Consider the following 20,587-nt stretch of genomic DNA (forward strand, 5'->3'; position numbering starts at 1 on the left):
GCCCCATTCGCGGATAGGTTCTTATCTGATTTGTTTTAATAATGATCAAGTTTGACCTTAAGAGCGCCGCAAAGGTCAAAGGTTACCATCCACTGCTTGCTTCAAACAACATGGAGTCAAATTAATGACGAGGGCTGTCAGGATCTGTTTGGATTTTGTCAACGGGACTTAATGTGGTGACGACTGATGACATTTTTATCGTCGCAGTGAAGCACCGGTCTTTGCCGTTCGCTTGAGCAAACGGAGCTCATTGATTTTGATTCCCGATTTGCATTTGCGCACGTTCAGCGGAGTGAAATGAAGGCAGACGCATGCCATCTTGCACGCAACGTCAAATCAGTCGGCCGCAAGTTTCGTTGCTTTAAGACGTCGTTACTTTTAATCTCTTGCGCTCGTTCGGTTGACATTTGAAAAAGAGGAAGAAAAAGGCAAAGTTTGCGGGCTTCATTCATCATTGATAACGATGACATCGGCCGCGTTGTTGTCGGAGAAGAAACGAAGCAAATGCAATTTAGTCAAACGTGTTGTTAAATATTCAGAATTTGTGCCACGGATGTGATGAGCTCATGTGTGATGATGTCATCGGGGGGGGGGGTGGTTGGGGGACCTTCGGAGTGGGTTGCCTTCACTATTTCCCACTCCCCCAAATCTTTCCTGGGTTGCGAGCGGATGTGTGTGCGTGTTGAATGATACAAATCATTATTACTTCAACTCAATTCACACAAGATGTTTTTTTTTCTTGTCTTTTGCTGATGCGCTCCAACATCGACCCGTTTGTAACATTTTGACTCGCTTGCGGAGAGGCAGCATGTTTCCAGAGGGTGTACCTAATGAAGTGACCAGTGCGCCCGATCTATTTTGTCGTTGATGGCTTTGATGACTGGCGCGATGCAATGGTGGGAGATAACGACGGTTTACCTTAATGTTGTGACACCTCGTCCATCTTTCCGATTCCGACTGAAGTCGGAATCAGAGACGCGAGAGGGCTTTTATCCTTGCAATGTTTGACAGGTCAAAGTCAAATAAATGTCGGGCTTAAAACGCGCTCATTTAGAGTACGTGTGTGCGCGTGCGTGCGTTCTTGGAGGGGCCCTCATCTTCCTCGTTAAGGTGGACTGGCAGCCAACGTGTTGACGTTACCAACGCGATCAAAGCAAAAGTCGAAAGCTTCTCACTTTGAAGTTATTTTTTTTTTCCTGCACCACAAAGCATGTAGTATGTTTCGTTGAAATCAAATTAAAGCAAAATTGCAAAAAAAAAAACATAAATAATAAATAAATAAATAAATAAATCCACCAAATGAAGCAATAGACTCTTTTTAAAAGTTATTAAAAAGTCCATTCTTTTATAACCAGTTGTAGAAAAAAAGGTAGCGTTCGTAGATTACACAAAATACGGCTTTTCCCGTCGAACTCGCAAACTGTGTTTCTCTCTAAAATGTGGCATCCACGTCACCCACTGGTGGTTGTGCATCAGTAAATTTGTTTCCAAGTTCGAAATTTAAAAAGGTGAAGCATCAAACGTTCCCTCCCTCACATCACTGTTGATAAAACACAATTGACAAATATACTCGTCAATGGCAGTGAACGCGTTAGGTTTTACAACGTTAGCGAACATTTCACTGGCAGGACCTTTAAAGACGATCCGCGCTAAGAGTTGCGCGCGGAACGGTGGCGTCTTCTTCCAACAAGCGCGTTCGCAGCCGATCTTGCGCTCATTTATGGTCATTCGGAGCAGATGTTTGCCATCAAACAAATCATCAATGTGTCAGCACAGAACGATTATCTTTCGCCGTTTGATCTTACAAGCGTCTTCATTTGGCTCATGTATGGTTGGAAATGAAAAGTGGACTCGTTTGGATGCGCTTTGATCATCTCTGGAAGTTGCAAGGGAAAAAAAAAAGAATGATGAGAGGCGTCAAGGACAAGACCACTCAGAGGGCTGGACAAGCATTGTGAAATTATTAGAAACAAACACAATCATGCTGACTGTTATTTTTTAAGACGCTATACCAGAGTGGAGCCGCGGTGTGCAAACTTTTCATCCTTTTTAAAATGTTCTTTACTATGATACAATATAGCTAATTGCATACGGAAATTGGTTTATTTGACTATTTCACTTATTTACAATGAATCAGTTATTAAGGGAAAATTAAAAAAAAAAATCGAATGCATTTTTTTTTTAAAGTAAAATAAATATATCACACATTTGTAACAAATAAAATAATTTATTTTAATTTAGCCATCATGTCATACAAATGCAAATGTTTACTGTATGTGCAAATTTATTTCTTTGCATGTTTTTGAATAAAAACATGAATATTTATGAAACAAATGAAATGGTCTGTTTTAATAATCGATTAAAAAAATCTAATTCGTTAGATTTAATATGGAGAAATAATAAATCAATTTAATATGTAATTAAAAAATCAAATAATATAATAAAAAATCAAATATCAAAATGTGCAAAAATATAATTAAAATTGGCTTTTGAGACGGCTGCTTTATTGGTTTTTATTTATTGCATTCATCTTTTTCTTTCATCTTAATTGTTTTATTCTTCCTAAATTGAATTCAATTGATTACATCATGCCAACTAATGTTTATATTTTGATAATTCCAAATATTACTAGTCCTAATCATACGAGCGTGGATATTTATTTATTTATTTATATATATATGTTTTTTCAATTTTCCATTTTTTTGGACACTATCGAATCAAATAATTCTCCATATTTGCGTCGCTTTCGCCATGAACTCTGCAACCTTGACAGATGTTCCCATGGTGGACACAATCATACATGTCTATGCTTGTGCGTGTGCGTGTGTGTGCGCATGTGTTTATGTGTGGCCTCGGGGGACTCTTCCCTCCCCACTCAGCAGTAATGAGCAACGTAGCAACATTTGGCTTATAGGCGCATAAACAATCCACTTATTAAGATGAAAGTCGCTGCCGGCTACGGCAGGCTAATTCAGACACGCATGCACGTACAATTGAGTGCGTGTGCGTGCGCGTATGTGGAATGAGAGGGTTGACAGACAAAAAGAGGATTTGTGTCCATATTTGGCGCGGTGGCCGACAGACAGGCGGGCGGCGGGAAGCGACAAAGGCCGCGATGATACGGTGAAGAGGCAACGAACCGAAGACAAGCTGCGATGAAGGCGGCGAGATGGTGTGGAGATGAAGACCATGATAGCAGCAAGATGACCGAGATTAAAAAAAAAAAAAAAAAAAAGAGCAAAGACAGATCAGCAGTAGATAGACATGTCTAATATGAAATTGATATGAAAAAGTATGACACGATTTCATTTCACGTCTATGTCAAGCGTTCCAAACGATAATTCCAATTTGTCGTTTCAGACGCATTTGGGGGCACTCGAACCGTGCTTGTGCCCACTTGATCATTAAAGTCACTTTGGCAAGTTTCGCATTCTCAAAAAAAAAAAATTTTAAAATATACTAAAATCTGGGGTGCTGAAATCTTCATCTGGATCTCGACAACTTAAGTGTGGTACGTTTCACTTGTGGCCAATTGTTCTCGGCTCCTTTGAAAGGTTCACTTTGTTGTCGGAGTCCTTGTTAGCACCTTGCGAAACGCGAAGAAAAATAACTCGCGTTCAGTCACACGCTTTGTGTCATACGATCAATTTGTTTGCTGCTCCTCCACCAACGTGCATAATCGAAACAATCTCAACAACAAGGAATAAGTTGTTCGCGCATTCAGTGTAAATCTGTCATGCATACCTCATTTACGACTAATTAAATCGTAATTACTTGTTAATTATAATTTGAACAGTGGAATTGCGCAAGCGTTGCCGATTTGCACAATGACAACACTGCCTAAGTCTGTTCAGCAAAATGCTAACAGGCAATGCAAAACACTTGAGACGCGCAAAAAAAATGGCGTTGTTGTTGTTATATCACATGTCGACGGGTAAAATTAGAATAACCACAGGCACACATTCTTTATCCTCTGTGAGGAATGACTTATATTACTGCGTCTTACAATTTTGAGTAGTTGCATTTTGTCTGCATTCTACTACCCCCTGGTGGCCAAGAAGCGCACATCAGAAACATTAGCACAATGTCAATTTAATTCAAGTAGTAAAATGTTGCAAAATATGTTCAATCTGTCTATAATAATAGAGGGAAGATTTAAACTTGACTCAATATAATCCGCATAGTCCCTCCCTCAAAAAAAAAAAAAAAATCATATTGTAAGTAGTACACTGGCACAAGTTTTGCACTTGAAATGAGACGTGTCACGTGATTCATGTGCGTGTGCTTCTCGCCAGCGTGCACAATAGAAATAAACACAACAACTCGAAATAATCCACAGTCCACAGTTTGACTTGAAACATTGTCTGCACACACAATAAAGGTTTTAGGATGGCCACAATTTGAACCGACAACACATTATTTCTATTTACATGAATCTCCATAGGGATTTTTTTTTTTCCTCTCGTAACTCTGAATCATTGTGCGAATTGTGTTTGACTCGACAACTCTTGTGTGTGTAGGAGGCAGTATTAATAGAAAAGGGAAAAAGAGCCGAAAGACGAAGCATGCATGTATGTAGAAATGTTCCACAAACACGCCGCCGGTCAGCATTAGCTCTCTGTTGTTTTTGCCGCATTCCCCTGAGGCAGCACTTGACTGGGGTTAATTGAGTGTGTGTGTGTGTTTGTGTTGGTTTTACTGGTCAAATAAAATCTTTTTTTTTTAAGAGCTGAAATGTCACACACGAGTCATTTGCATCTGCTGGCTGAGATAGTGTGTGTGTGTGTGTGTGTGTGTGTTCGCGCGTGTCTACAGAAGAGCATCAAATGCATCTTTGTTCATTTGTTCCGTCAGAAACTCATCAATTTACTTATTTTCATTCCTGGCGTGTGTCGCCTTCACACACGCTGTTCAGTCACATGATATGAGCACACACACACACACACACACACACACACACACATGTACAAACAATTGCTGACAGTCAGATGAATTCAAATACGCTAGAAGCTATTTGCACATACACACACAGCATGAGGTGAACACACACTAAGAATACACACGTGCGCACAATATGAATAGGAATACTAGACATAGTGTGCTCTATATGTCCCGAGACATTCACACGCACACACGGACAAATACATGCACATTAGATGAATGTATACACACACACACCTTATAGACCTAGACACGCAGGTGTGTACGTGTATCTGCGTGTGAGGGGTGCCAGCTTGTTTCCATGGCAACATGAGGTGAGAAAAAAGGTGTGAATGAAAACTTTACACTGACTGCATCGCAGCACATCAACTTTGTGAAATAAAAAAAAAAAGATTCTTATTAAATTCGGTCTTTAAAAATCAATGTGCAAAATAATTGGGAAAACACTCGAGATGAAAATAAAAATCTCCAATCATTCTAAGATTTTTTTTTTAAAAATATTTACATACAAACTCGCTTTTACAAAGTTTTAACTGTCACTATCGATTGACGCTGTCAGCTCCGATAAGGGAAAAACTGTTGAAATATTATGAGTGGACATTGCATTTTATCAGTACACACACACTCACTCACACACACACACACACACGACTCCGTGGGGTCTCCTAAAAACGTTGCGGGTTAATTATGTGTGCGGCACATACATTGCGGTCTCGCACATTCAGAGCTGACATGCTTAATTTCCCAGACCAGCTGAGAGACCAGCATCGGAGACGTCGGGGGTGAAGAAGGGGGGGGGGAGGGGGGAGGGCAGAACCTGCCACTGACTCGATGTGCAAAACCTGACCCAACCCGGTCCGTTTGTTAGTTTGATGGCCACTCAGTCACTTATTGGCTCAGTTAGTTAGTTGGTTGTGACTTTATCTCCAAATGGCGCTTGCCGTAAAGCGCCCCTCCGCTGAGAGGTTTGTCCTTGCTTGCCGTAATGAGGCCAAAGTGTGCTCATTTACTGTCACCTTCACTTTATTCAATGTGACACCTATAAATAGATACACGGCATTGTATATATACATAAGAATGCGTAACCTGTTGACTGAGGCGAGGCCATGAATCATGGATGAGCCCACACACGCGCGCGCACACACACACACTATTAGAGAGCGTTTGAGAGCGTCGCCTTCTTTGTGTACAGTCGGTCGAAATATAAATCGAATAGAAGAAGACAAAGTGCGAGTCTTCCATCTCGAACCATCAGAGTGCCTTTCATGTAAACCTCAGTCGAAACTTTGTTAGTCGACATGATCCCCGCTGCTGACTCTCAGATCACACCACAAAAACACACACAAAGATCTTTCTTGTCGGCGTTGTCTTAAAGGGGAAGTGAACCCCCCCAAAAAAAAAATTTGGGGGTATGAATATGTTCAAGTTGAAACATGGCATTGTGATGAATATTGCATTTGTGGAAGCTAAATCAACCCAGTTTTAGCCACGTCAGGAGGCGGCCATTTTGTGCCATCTGTCGACTGAAAATGACATCACAGTTGCTCAGCGAATGACCAATCACGGCTCAGCTGTTTTCGGAAGTTGGTCAGTCAATCAATTGGTTAGTGTTTGACTCAGTTTGTTTGTCATTGAGTCAGTCTGTTAAGTCGGTAGCAACTGCTTGATTAATTAGTCATTCAGTTGTTAAGTAAGCTAATTTGCCAAGTTGGTCATTTCTTCTGATAGTAATTCTGTCCATTTGGTTGTTTGCCTGAAAACAGAAGTGTGATGTAGTTTGAAAATCAAGGAAAAATTGAGCGTGTGAACGCGATATTCTTTTGTGAGTTTAACTGCTGCGTGCTGATTAGAAATGCAGCTTTTTGGCCGAGCAGGAGCCCCGTCCCATCCTCCCCTTTGTCATCATTGTCAAAGCACACAATAATATTGCCGTCTATTAAAACCTCTGTGAATAATTGAACGAGCGAGAGACAAAGCTGGCAGTCGCGCCGCTGCTTTGATGAGCCGTGCATCCTTAATTGACTTTGTTGCGCACGCATGTTGATGCAAAACAATGAAAGAAAAAGAGAAGGTGCCAGAACATCCCTTCTCCTCCCGCTCCTCCGCCTCGGCTTTGTGGAAGTCGACACAGAAACATGTGGGCCGTATGAAATATGCAACAAGGTTACGGGCGGGATGCAGCAGGTGCGAAGGCGTCGCGGCAAAAGCGCAATTTGGCTTCAGTCGCACAAGGACACCACTCGGCATTCAGCACCACGTCTTTCGATGGACGCCCTTGTTTTCAAAGCGTTATATGGACATGAAGCTTCATTTGCATACAGGTCTGTTTTGGGTCCACGCACCCGAACAAGTATTTTTAATATTTGCTTCTTTATATATATATATATATATATATATATATATATATATATGCGCAATGACCTACGAGATCCAGCAGATGGCACCGTGGGAGTTTGATTTATTACCTTCACTCGCAACAAGTTAATGAAGATAATAAATTTCATTCAGTCCATCGGTCAGCAGGTTAGTTTGTTCGCTTGTCAGTTAGTTATTTCAGTTAATCTGACAGTCATTTAGTAAATTAGTCAGACAGTTTTTTGGTTTTTGTTCTGATTAAAATTGCGGGATATGTGTTTTAAGCAGCAAAATCCATCAATTTTTAGCCATCTTGGGGGGAGGCGGCCATTTTGTCACTTCTGTTGACTCAAAATGACATCAGAGTTTCTCTGGTAAGGAGCAATCACAGCTCATCTGTTTTTTGAAGCTGAGCCATGATTGGTCGTTGGGTGTGCCCTGAGCAACAGCAATGTCGTTTTCAGTCGGCAGAAGTGACAAAATGGCCGCCCCCTGAGATGGCTAAAGACAGCCGGATTTTGCTGATTAAATCATATTCCATTCAGCCAATTTGTTAATTAGTGAGTTACTAGATCTTTCACGTTTTAATTTATAATTGTTAAAATAAGTGAAACGTACAACAAAAAGCTTTGTTGGTCATGAGACGTACATTCTTGCAAAAAAAATCCAAAGAAACAGCAGAATAGAGAGTTAAAGATTTGATGTTTGAACTCTCTAATTTGACATTTGATAAGCAGCTGTGCTTACGTGTTTGTTTCCGTGAACGTCTCATTCAGTCGCAAAAATCAAGACCTGCATGATCAAAATGAAAATCCTCCACATTCCCGATTCAGAGGCTCGCCCGATACGAGCCAGCTCTCCAAATTAACGGTCAGGTTTCAAAGTAAACACACTTTGCCCCCACGCTTCGTTTAGCTGCTACGCCCTAATTGGCCCCGGGGGGGGCGGGGGGGGGAGTCGGGCACGGAGGGTCGGAGGCAGATGGGATGCCACCAGCCCAAATTTCCATACGCAATGTACACTTAATGAAAAGAACGCCAGCAAAAAGAAGATTCTGGTCGCTCCGATGAGCTAATAGCGGCGCTAATAGCCGGTCTAAGAGCCTGCTGGGACTTCAAGCCTCCAAGCAAATGAATATTTAATATCATAAAGGTATTAATTAGAATCCAAATAACACATTTTAGCTTGAAATATTTCCAAGCAGCAGTTCCACATGTATCATCATTATTCTCGTTTCTTGTTCACCGTAATGTAATTTTATGCCACTATGTAGCTGTAGTGCTGTTGTGTGTTGCCACACAAGCACTTCACTTAAGCCCCAACTCCCCAAATCCATCCAGATCAAATGCGGAGACTTCACATTCCCAAATATTTGCGCTCACTCAATGAGGAGGAGCAGCCGAGAAGAACGTCGTCATGGAAGAAAACAGCCAGACGACAATGCTTCCCTTTTATCACGTTGCCAACCTCTGTTTGCCCTTTGTGTGTACGCTGATAAAAAAAAAAAAGTAGAGAGCGACTTTACACACCTGATAAACCTCGGCATTTAGACAGCGTGTGACGTGTAAACACACCGTGTGACATACCATGTCTAATGGATACACCCTGGGACCTGTACGTGATGTGACGTGTGCACACGTCATGTGACCTAAATAAATCATGTGATGGACGTATACAATGTGATCTGTGTCTAGAGCAGGGGGTGAGCAAACTTTTTGATTGGCGGGCGACAATGGGTTCTAAAATTTGACAGAGGCGCCGGCCCAAGAGCAGATGGATGGAATGTTTTGGTCACCTCACCTCATCGGATAAAAATTTTTTTTTTAAATGAAAGTGAACAAAAGCATGACAACAATATATGTCTTTGTAAAACCACAGTATTTGGAAAATAAAACGTTAACAAGCTTTATTCATTTAATTTTTTTTCAAGTTTAGCGGGCCGGATTAAAGCGTTTAACGGGCCGCATGTGGCCCCCGGGCCGTAGTTTGCCCACGCCGGGTACAGATCATGGTATTTGATGTGGCGTGTGCATTGATCATGTGCAATGTGACCTGTGATCGGCCGTGCCCCTCTTCCTCTTCATGTCTTTCTCGCCGATCATCTCTTTGCCTTCCCTTGTCTTGTCCAATCTGCGTCTCGTCTCATTAACTCCGCTTGTATTCCTCTCTGCGCCTTCATTGATTTTGCCGTAAAATCTTTTGTTCAACTGGCATTTTAAGTGCCTCCAGCCTCTGGAAACTGTGTTTTCCAAACTGTTTCCCAGTAGCTCGACCGCTGTCATCTTCAATATCTCAGCATGAAAAATGTGAGGTGTTGGTCGAAGGGGAGGAAACGTCAGCACCCAGTCAACTGTCACTCGAACCCGTAAAAAAAAGCTGTTAAAAAAAAAAAAAAAAGGAAAACACAGCAAAGACATTGCCAGGTTTTGTGATTTTTGTTTTCCATCCGACACTGATGGATGGGTTATGCCTGCGTCTGGACAGTGCAGACCTTTATAAAATCCGCTGGATTTACCTGCAGGAAATAGCACTGAAAGCACAACATTGCTTGACCCGCCAAATAGCCGATACATCCGAAGGCAGTAACCATACACGACAACTCATAAAAGGCCGACATGTTTTCAAGTGGAATTTGACTTTTCAATGTTTGCATCACGATATTCTTGGCCCTCACATCCGTTCGATCCGCTTCTCCTCACGAGGGTGGTCGTAGACAAAAATCCGCCAAGTAGTGGTCGTATATGTTTTACATGTTTTAACGATTTGCACAGAATGCCAATACAAAATATGCATGTGATTCATTTGGCACGGGAATATTCATCGACCAGAGATGGACCGCTGCCGAAATGTAGTCGTTGATGTTTTTTGGACCGCGGCCATCACGAAATGTAATGGTTGATGGGGGTGGTATGCCTTATGCTGAAACAATATTGTCAACTCGGGGCGTGGGCGTTGGGGGGGATTCTGTCATGCGCAGAAACGTAGTTGGCAACGGGGTGCGCCCAGATCGGCATTTTCATGTCTGCATTTTCCCGGAATTCCCGGTGGCCACCACATTCTTAAAGAGAGGGGTTTCCTTCTGAAATTGTCCCCACTGTGATGTCACAATTATGTCAATTACAGTATATAACCCCGCCCCAAATTTAGTGTCTACACCACAGACTTGATCAGCTAAGATGGACAATGTCAAAGCTGAAAGGTCAAGAGGGCTACACAGATTAGCACAGATTAGCATTCTGCTTCCACTTGTAGATATCCAGCCGATTTGTCATTCAAATGAAAGCCAAACTTGCCACTGGCCCAGTCGTACGCTCACTTACAAGACAGAGTCGCCCCTAAAATGATCCAATTTTCCTCATAGCAAGTAATTATGCTGCGAAACAGTGTCGTCTGTCATTCTTGACCCTTGGGCCACGTGTGCCACCGACTTGTTATTAAGGCCACATTTTGAAAAAAATTAAGACAGTATGTCTCCGCTTGAAGAAATAAAAACGTCATTAAGTCAGTCTTGAAAATAACTGCATGCGATGTAAAGCGTAGTGTAATGGTGCCCTCAGTTTGGAGTCGAAAATCCCTGAAAAGAGTTTTGACATTTCCAGTCTGAATTGCTTTTTTTTTTTCTCCTATTATGCGAAAGTACCATGCAGTCTTTTCGCTGATAATGACCCAACAGACTGAAGGCAGAGAAGAGGCAAAGTCCCGAGCTTCCAATTCACGCCGCCGGGAAAAACTCTCCCACTCGCTGTCAGTGAGAACACAAGAAAGACATCCAAAGAGCGAGAGAGAGAAAGAGAGAGAGAGGATCTTCTTGTCAGCACTCTCATATGTTACTGGAGGCTCCGTGTAGACGGAGAACTCGCTTGGAGTGAGTGTGCAGTCACAGCATGTTCGGCTCTAATATCATCTCCAAGGAGAGCAGGTTGGCAATTAGCTCGCTGCTAAATGATTAATAACTACAGTACGCGTGTGTACCGCAAGGGGGAATCTTGCAGGTTCCAGCAAGGTGGATTACAATACCATACATTACATATTCTTTTTGAACGAATATGCGCTATACATAGTAGATGTTTTTGTGTGTGTTCACTGAGTATGTGTATTAAAGCTGATCACGTGGGCTCATTCAATGGTAACTTTTATCTGTATATGCTACACTTGAACACTTCATTGTAAGACTATAATTCCTTTTTTTTTTCTTCCCTTTTCAAGCAAGGTGTATACATCCCAGAATGTGATAGGATATAAAATATATGTAAAACTCATGAAATATCCATGCGTTTCTGTTTAATTTTAATTATTTAAACCTTGCTAACAATGTATATCTGGTACGTGAGAAGATAAGAACTAAAATGATTCTGGGCAAGGACTAAGAAAGAGAAAATGAAATGGTTTTACTGTGACATCTGCTGGAAACATTGTAAAACTACATGAAATATTTTATTTATTTTTTTTTTTTACTTTACCGTCAACCAATCATTGTTGTCGTTCGTCATCAAAAGTAAGGTTACTTGCATGGTATGCTCAACTTTTTACTCATTGTTTTTGGTTTTGTTTTTACATCTATGGGTGTGTCAAACGATCGACAAAGTGGCCGCTGTGCAATTGGGGTTTATATCCCAAATGTTATAGAATTCTATAGCTATAGATAAAACGTTTCTGTCCGTTTATCCAATAAAATACACTAGAATAATAAGTGCTCCGCGCACGAAATACTTTCCACCCAAAGTTACCTATTCATGAATAAAACTAGTGAAGCGAGATTTTGCCAATCACGTGTTGCCGTTTTTTGGCATTGACCAATCAGAAGGGGGGTTGCTGTTAGGTCATAGAAAAACGTCAAATAGTGGCATGGTTGATATATATAAGTACTGGATGCAGGCAATACGCATAAACATTTGAAACCCTGCGTTGACACGCGTTGTGAGATCTACATTCATATGACGGTCACTCATCCCAGCATGGCCGCTCCGTTTACCAAATCGCACGGCATGAGAGGACACAAGATACGCTGATGAAATTTGCCGACATTATCGGATTATATCGTAACAATTGTGTATGTCGGAGCCCAACGCGGCGCACGTATAATTTTATGAGCAGGAGATAATTTAGCTCGCCATGTTTCGCCAGACGAAGACGGTGCTCGAGAAACTTCGACTTGTCCGGTATGTCAGCTAGCATTGGCTACCTAAATAGCATCATCATCTCATAATGTGTCCAAATGCACAGTGACAGGGACACTATTTTAGTTTAGCGGCACCGTGACCTACGTTTTAAAGCAAGATTGCTATTTTGTTACACAATTGAAGTGAATATTTGAGGGCATTTTGGTGAAACCAGTCATATGTTATATTGGGAATCTGATGTTGATTTCAGACTGTCATTGAAGGCAACATTAGCTTGATATAGAATCTTAATTAGTCGTAAACATTTAAGGACACGAGAACAATTCCTTATATGCTTGGAGGAGAAAATTAAAATTTCACGTTGTCCCTAAAGTTGATTGATTGGTTGTCAATTGATTTAAAGGATACTTGATCCCATGGAAGTGAAAACTCTGAAAGCAGAACCAGGCTTAATAAAGAAGGGGGCACGTTTCTACAACTATTATTTCTAACGAGGTTCATCCTATATTAGGGCATATTTGAATCGATTTGTAATATGAATACTTTTAGTTTGAAAATGTACTGTTGGTGATCTGAACTTTTCCACTTAACAGTTCAAAGGGCCCGCATCTCTCATGGAGACAGAGGAGCACTGCAGCAGCAGAAAAGAAGGCGCTTCAATACACAGCAGGGCAACAAATCCATGGATTTACAGTTAAAGAGGTATAATGGGTCTTTTTTTGTTATAATCACTCAGTCGTGGAGGAGCAAAACTGTCATTTCACACAATGATGATGATGAATAGAGATTAATTTAGTGATCCACATGACATATTGTGTTACTGTTAATACACACAGCAATTAATTGTCATTGTCTTTTTCTTGCAGGTTGTGGCGGTCCCTGACTTGTTCCTCACCGCAATCAAGTTGACTCACGACACAACAGGAGCTCAGTATTTGCATGCGGCCAGGGATGATCCCAACAATCTCTTCAGGTTGAGGAAAAAAAAAAAAAGGAAAAGCACTGAATGTGCTCAACTTTGTCTTGCTCCGCTAACACGCCTCACTGCTCTTTCTGCATTTCAGCGTGCAGTTCCGGACCACTCCCATGGACAGCACGGGGGTGCCTCATATACTGGAGCACACGGTGCTATGCGGTTCCCAAAAGTATCCGTGCAGAGATCCTTTCTTCAAAATGCTCAACAGGTCGCTGTCCACTTTCATGAACGCCTTCACAGGTACATATTGAAGCCCGATAATTGATTTGATAGTTTTTTAATAAACGCAACATTTAAAGTGACTGTGTTGTCTCCTTGCCAACAGCCAGCGACTACACCATGTATCCATTCTCCACACAGAACGCAAAAGACTTTCAGAATCTTCTATCTGTCTACCTGGACGCCGTCTTCTTCCCATGTTTACGTGAACAGGATTTCTGGTGAGTGTTTGAAACTTTCTGGTTGTATCCTGTCCTGTGTTGTCACATGCAAGAACTTTTCAGGCAGGAGGGCTGGAGGCTGGAGAACGACGACCCCACCGACGCTAACTCGCCTCTGGTTTTCAAAGGCGTGGTCTTCAACGAGATGAAAGGAGCTTTTGTGAGTCCAAATCCTGTTCCTTACCTGAAATAAAGATGACGCTTGACGGTTCATTTTTTGTTTCCTGGCAGTCGGACAACGAGCGCCTGTACGCTCAATACCTCCAGAACAAACTTTATCCCGACCACACGTACTCGGTGGTGTCCGGTGGCGAGCCGCTGGCCATCCCTGACCTCAGCTGGGAGCAGCTCAAGCGATTCCACGCCACACACTATCACCCCAGCAACGGCAGGTAACGCACACATCGTCGTTGGGGGCCAAGTTCGTTGCTTCTGAGCGCGGCCAAGACTCAAACGTTTTGCGGAAACTCTTACTGTGCTTTTTTCACAAAACTGCGTTAAAATTGGAATAGAAGTTCGCAAATTAGCAGGTTAACTTCCGCACGCCATTCCAAATGAGTGCCTTATACACGAGGCGTCCTCAAACTTCCATCCTGGACTCTCCCGCTTCCGCCTGCGTTGCTCAGGTTCTTCACGTATGGAGACCTTCCTCTGGAGCAACACCTGAAGCAGATTGAGGAGGAGGCGCTGTCCAAGTTTCAACGCATCCTCCCCGACACGCACGTCCCGTCTCAGCCGCACTGGACCAGCCCCGTCAGCTCTCAAAATCGCCGCCATGATGCCGAATGTAAACGATTATGTTTAATGCATTCATTGCGATTTTCAGAGAGAAGAGCACGTGACCTGCAGTCCCGACGCCATGGCGCCTGACGCCGCGCGACAGAACACGTTGTGTGTCAGCTACCTGCTGGGAGAGTAAGACGACAATCATTTTGAGTCATTAACAAACAAAACACACGAAAAGATGCTTTTATTTGCTATCATATTGTGGAACTGATTACATTTTTTTTTTTTGCAAAACGTGTACCCCCTTTTCTTTTTTTTTTTTTGATTTGAGCATAATTTACTCTTTGAAATGTTTTGTGTTGGTTGCGTTAAATTCCAAAGCATGTGAATCTCAGCCCAAAGTTTCCCTCCGCAGCATCACCGACACGTTTGAAGCCTTCACCCTCAGCCTGCTGTCTTCTCTGATGACCTCCGGTCCTAACTCTCCCTTCTACAAAGCACTCATCGAGCCCAAAATTGGAACGGACTTCTCCTCGGTGGTCGGGTGAGACGAGCAAGAGGAGGAGAAAATCGAGACTACGAGATGAAGATCCAGCGTGGCAAGCGCGATGTTGTTTTATGTTCCGCAGATACGACGGCAGCACCAAGGAGGCGTCGTTCAGCATCGGCCTGCAGGGGATGGCCGAGGACGATGCGGAGAAAGTCAAAAATATCATTCACCAAACCATCCATGACATCATCGAGTAAGTCGGAACAGGGATGCTTCAATGCTCCGCCCTTTTTTCAGCAAGAAAACATCGACACACTTGATTTGCTTTAGTGGGCTACAAAAAAAAAAAAATCAGATGATGGGCTTGATCTTGGCCTCTAGATTGACTCATGCCGGTGCGAGTGAAGTCTTTTACTGCCCTTAACGTGTTTTATCAACAACTTTGTGCTGGTCTTCAGGTCTGGCTTCGAGGACGAGAGGATCGAGGCGCTCCTGCACAAGATCGAGATCCAGATGAAACACCAGTCCACCAACTTTGGCCTCTCCTTGGCCTCGGTGAGCACACACGCTGACGCACGTTTTTCAGGAGGCGGCTGAGTTTGTTTTTATTGACCCGCGCCGTCTTGTATAGTACATCGCATCTTCGTGGAACCACGACGGCGACCCGGTGGAACTTTTGCAGATCGGCGACAGCGTCCTCAAGTTCAGACGAGCCCTGCAGGAGAACCCGCGTTTGCTTCAGGACAAAGTCCAACACTATTTTAAGGTTTGTCTTGAATTAAAAATTAATATTTAATTGTGATTACCTATATTTATCTTTTTTTTTTTCTCCTCGCTTGCAATGTTAGATCATGAGCAGATTTTAATTCCAGAATGTAAATTAATCTTATTGCATTTGTTTGTGGCATGCAGGAGAACACCCACAGACTCACCCTCTCCATGAGTCCCGACGACTCCTACCTGGACAAGCAGGCCTCGGCCGAGGAGCGTAAACTCCAGGAGAAGATCGGCGCTCTGTCCGTTAGCGACAAGAAGGACATTTATGAGAACGGTGATGACAAGTACTCACAAATGGGATTTGTTAAATCACCCTTATTTGATTTCCAGATGCCACCACTTGCACATTTTTTTTCCCAGTTACCAGCCATCGCTTGGTCATTTTTGGTTGTTTTTTTTTTCCCTTTGTATTGCAAATCAAAATCTAGGTTTGTGTGAGCTTCAAATGCGTCACCGCTCGAGTGAAGTGACCTTGTCGTCATGTCACCGTGTCTTCTTTGTTCAGGTCTCCTGCTGCTGGACGCTCAAAGCAAAACACAGGACGCTTCGTGCCTGCCCGCCCTCAAAGTGTCCGACATTGCGCCCACCGTACCTGTCACTCCCGTTCACATGACCAAAGCAGGTACCGCACCACGTTTAAGGTGTTGTTTTATTTCACTAGTTAATGCTTGCATTGTTTTTTTTTCTGCTGATGCACAGGCGGTGTTCCGCTTCAGCTGTGCGAGCAGCCCACCAACGGCTTGGTGTACTTCCGGGCCATGTGCAGCCTCAACACGTTGCCCGAAGACCTGAAGCTTTACGTGCCGCTCTTCTGCAGCGTCATCACCAGGTCCGTCCACTTCACACCCACTGATAGTCAGTCTTAGGCAGGCTGGGCCATTGATTGATTGTATGGACTGGAGTAATTTTAGTTTATATCGGGACAATATGTATTTTTGAAAATAAAATTAAGGTTAAAAAAAAATAAGATTTTTAAAAAATCCTCAATTTTTGGTTTTTTTTGGGGGGGAGAAAACTATAAAAGAAAAATGTTTTTAAATTTAAAACGGGATTTTTCTTTTAAAAAATGTTTTGAAAAGTCAAATAAGTATTAAATTTTTTTTTTTCATAATTGGAATCTGGAAAAAAAACACTTTTAAGGCCACTCATTATTTAGCCCTTCAACGACATAGTTTTTAATTTATTTATTTTTGTGTGTGTGTTTAGATTGGGCAGCGGCTCTCTAGACTACCGTCAGCAGGCCCAGCAAATGGAGCTTCGGACTGGCGACATGTCCGTGTCCCCTCAAGTCATCCCTGACTGCAACCACATGGACATGTTTGAGCAGGTTCGCTTCACTTGGCCGCCTTGACCCGAAATAACGCAACAAACGTGATGTTGTGGCCTCGTCCCCTTCTGCCAGGGTGTCTTCCTCTCCTCCTCCTGCTTGGAAAGGAACCTCCCCAACATGTTCCAGCTGTGGGCGGACATTTTCAACAGTCCCCGCTTTGACGACCAGGAGCGTTTGAGGGTACTGGTGATGATGTCGGCGCAGGAGCTGGCCAACGGAATCTCCTACTCCGGCCACGTCTATGCCATGACGCGAGCCGGACACCTCCTGACGCCGGCCGGAGAACTCCTCGAAACATTTGATGGGATGGACCAGGTAGCAGAATTGGAAGAATCATCCCTGATTGTTTCTGCTCTTTATTTCTCTGCCTTGTAAGGTTGCGAATGGAAGAAAATGTGTTGCCGTTGTCGTCCACAGGTGAAGTTCATGAAGAGGATAGCCGAGATGTCGGACCTGACCCCGGTCCTGCGCATGCTGCCCAGGATCAAGAAGCACCTCCTCAACCCAAACAACATGAGGTAGCTCTCACCTTCCGACATTCACACTGCTGGGGACCGGGGAAAAAAAACTAAAAACATTTTGCACGTTTCTTCAGGTGTGCCATCAACGCCACGCCTCAGCGGGCGTCCGAGTCGGTGGCCCACCTGGAGAGCTTCATGAAGGATGTGGCCGGCAATGGAAAACACTTCAAAGCCGTGCGACCAAATGTCATCCAGGTAAGAGTGCGACGGAGCACTCACTGGGTATAAAGAACTTCACGTCACGTTGATGCGCTGTGACCTTTCTCCACTAGAGGCCGCTAGACGTCCACAATGTCGGTGGAGCGAGCAGAACACTTGTGGCTGTAAGTCTTCGTTTTCATCTTTGCTTGAAGTGACTTCATCACATTCATTCCTCCTTTCAGACTTCTTTTAAGGTGTTTTGGTTGATGTTTGTCTTGACCAAGATCCTCAAATGTAGCACTTAACTTTCTGTTCCAAATCCTTACATGGCCTCACTTTCTTTTTCAAGGATCCGAATTTCCAGCCTTGTCACATGAAGACTTTCTTCCAGCTGCCGTTTCCCGTCAACTTTGTCAGCGAGTCTGTTCGCACTGTCCCCTTCAGCCACCAAGACTTTGCCAGGTTTTGTATTTTTTATTTTACTATGGTGACAAAATGATTGGAACATGTGTGGTCAATGACTTTTATGCAACTTCCTTTTTCTGTCGTCAGTCTTTGCGTGTTGGGAAGGATGATGACGGCCAAGTTTCTCCACGGGGAGATCCGAGAGAAGGGCGGGGCCTACGGTGGTGGAGCCAAAATGGGTGGAGGTGGCCTGTTCTCGTTTTATTCTTACAGGTGACAAGATGCTTCTTTCAATTACAGTCAAGTTTACTTTGTCAATTTAAATGCTTGAGAATAGTTGGAATGGAAAGGCTAATAAATAAATAAAATAATAGATTGAGAAAAATGCTAAAAAGATTTGATGACCATTTAAAAAGTGTTGTCAAATATTACAAGATAAAACTACAACAGCACTGTATTAACAGTATTTTTAATGTTGAAAAAATCTGACAAAAGATACCGAAATATTACTTTGTAAATTTGAAAATATTAGAAAAATATGATGCTGTAATAGAACGATAAAAAAATTGTATCAAATATAAAAAACATAGCCCAAATTAGTACTTGAAAATATTATGCAAAAATATTACAACACACACATGCTCAAAGTAGGAACAATATACAAGAATTTGGAGAAAAAAATAAGTATAACTCTAAGTAGTACTAAATATTATATGAAAAGTACAAATCAATTTTTTTTACTGTTCCAGACAAAACAATGCAAGAATATGATAGAAAGAATACAAAAACAGACAGAGCAATACAGAAATATTACACCACGAATATTCATTAAAAAAATATTAGAAACCAATAAAACGTACTAAGCAAAATAAAATAAAAATATTAGCCAAAATAACTTTACAATGAATGAATGAAACAGTCAAATAACATTTCAAGATAATGCTTAAAGATTATACAAAAATTAAATAATATCAACATTTTAGGCAAGAAAACTAATATTACAAAACAAAATACAAACATATTCGCCATAATGGACCCCAAAATCTTCATTCAATAAAATTTACAAAGTGTATCTAAGCATTTGCGTGATGCAGCTTGCTTGAATTTTCCTTCTCCGCATGTGCGTCAAAGGGATCCAAACTCGGTCCAAACGCTGTCCGCGTTCAGCAAAGGTGTCGACTGGGCCAAGTCGGGCAAGTTCAGCGAGCAGGACATCGACGAAGCCAAGCTGTCCGTTTTCTCTGCCGTCGACTCACCTGTGGCGCCCTCGAGCAAAGGTAACGAACGCCACAGATGACGGCCCGTTTCGACACATCTGGTGTCGCGGCAAAGCGCACTGCCTCTTGACACAGTGCTCTCAATTTTTTTGTCGTTGATGCAGGAATGTCGGTATTCCTGAGCGGAATCACCGACGAAATGAAGCAGCGGCACCGCGAGCGACTCTTTGACGTCACCCGCGAAAACCTGCTGGACGTGGCTGAGAGGTTTGAGCTCATTACGTTACTACTTTCTTGTCAAACTTTACCATTAATGCTTTCCAGCCTCCCAAAATAAACAACTAAACTGTCTCTGTATTATATTTTATTTAAAAGATAAAAAAAAAAAAAACATGATAAAATACAAATAATTTTACAGAAATGTTTCTGCTTCTTTGGATATTGTGCCACTCCTACTGTTGTGCACTTCTCGGCCACCTGGGGGCAGTGTCATACCAAATGCACAGAGACGGTCATGTAGTGCTGTCATATTAAAAATATATTTTCGCTGAGAATAAAGAATGTATCCCTTTGAGATTTATTGTAACACAAATTTACCTTTTTGTGCTTAAAATACAACTACACATGGACTTCAAATGAAGTTCAGGCCACTGTAACCTTCTGTACAGTTCCACCATTGAATGACCACTCTTTGCGAATCACCACAGTAAGTCATCGCGACAATAATTTAACCGATTATGACAAGCTGCCTGTTTGTGTTTGGTGCAGGTACCTGAGCGTCGGCAACAAGACATGCGGCGTTTCCATCCTGGGCCCAGAGAACGACGCCATCAAGAAAGATCCATCGTGGGTGGTAAAATGAACCACAATTGACGTGTTTGCCAAAACATTTTGTACATATTTGTGCAACAAGACAAATAAATGATCATGTTGCCAAAGGAAAGCAGTCCACAACACAAACTATCTTTGTGACCAAGGTGACATGTTTCTGAAAAGCGACACGTGGCTCGGCGTCAGCTTACCGTCACCCCGGGTGGCCCAACCGTTTTTTTTTTTTGGAGTGACAACACTTTACTGGTGTTTTGTTTCTCCTGGCTGTGGTTGCCCCAAATACCTCTGGAGATGGAGAACAAGGTTAAGAATTTCCC

General features: G+C 42.5%; 1 protein-coding gene across 2 annotated transcripts in view; it reads left to right on the plus strand.

Moving 5' to 3' along the window:
- pitrm1 (pitrilysin metallopeptidase 1) overlaps positions 1–20,382 on the plus strand; it is a 30,355-nt gene extending 9,973 nt beyond the window's left edge. Inside the window, exons 1-26 of one of the 2 annotated variants that reach the window (XM_088311689.1) lie at positions 12,198–12,455; positions 13,010–13,118; positions 13,283–13,389; positions 13,481–13,632; positions 13,718–13,832; positions 13,896–13,992; positions 14,064–14,224; positions 14,459–14,585; positions 14,659–14,747; positions 14,974–15,102; positions 15,188–15,301; positions 15,507–15,603; positions 15,680–15,814; positions 15,961–16,099; positions 16,331–16,447; positions 16,525–16,654; positions 17,032–17,152; positions 17,228–17,470; positions 17,573–17,673; positions 17,751–17,871; positions 17,949–17,999; positions 18,167–18,279; positions 18,370–18,495; positions 19,354–19,499; positions 19,604–19,706; positions 20,208–20,382. In XM_088311689.1, coding sequence (XP_088167815.1) covers positions 12,409–12,455; positions 13,010–13,118; positions 13,283–13,389; positions 13,481–13,632; positions 13,718–13,832; positions 13,896–13,992; positions 14,064–14,224; positions 14,459–14,585; positions 14,659–14,747; positions 14,974–15,102; positions 15,188–15,301; positions 15,507–15,603; positions 15,680–15,814; positions 15,961–16,099; positions 16,331–16,447; positions 16,525–16,654; positions 17,032–17,152; positions 17,228–17,470; positions 17,573–17,673; positions 17,751–17,871; positions 17,949–17,999; positions 18,167–18,279; positions 18,370–18,495; positions 19,354–19,499; positions 19,604–19,706; positions 20,208–20,301 — 3,084 coding nt within the window. In that variant the 5' untranslated portion in view covers positions 12,198–12,408 and the 3' untranslated portion in view covers positions 20,302–20,382. Of the gene's footprint in view, positions 1–12,197; positions 12,456–13,009; positions 13,119–13,282; positions 13,390–13,480; positions 13,633–13,717; positions 13,833–13,895; positions 13,993–14,063; positions 14,225–14,458; positions 14,586–14,658; positions 14,748–14,973; positions 15,103–15,187; positions 15,302–15,506; positions 15,604–15,679; positions 15,815–15,960; positions 16,100–16,330; positions 16,448–16,524; positions 16,655–17,031; positions 17,153–17,227; positions 17,471–17,572; positions 17,674–17,750; positions 17,872–17,948; positions 18,000–18,166; positions 18,280–18,369; positions 18,496–19,353; positions 19,500–19,603; positions 19,707–20,207 lie in introns of those variants that run through there. The other variant, XM_088311688.1, reaches the window with a different exon arrangement.
- The last annotated feature ends 205 nt before the right edge of the window (positions 20,383–20,587 follow it).

Source organism: Idiotropiscis lumnitzeri, chromosome 12 (genome assembly GCF_059441095.1).
Source record: "Idiotropiscis lumnitzeri isolate Australia: NSW breed Sydney's pygmy pipehorse chromosome 12, RoL_Ilum_1.0, whole genome shotgun sequence".
NCBI classification, from domain to species: Eukaryota; Metazoa; Chordata; class Actinopteri; order Syngnathiformes; family Syngnathidae; genus Idiotropiscis; species Idiotropiscis lumnitzeri.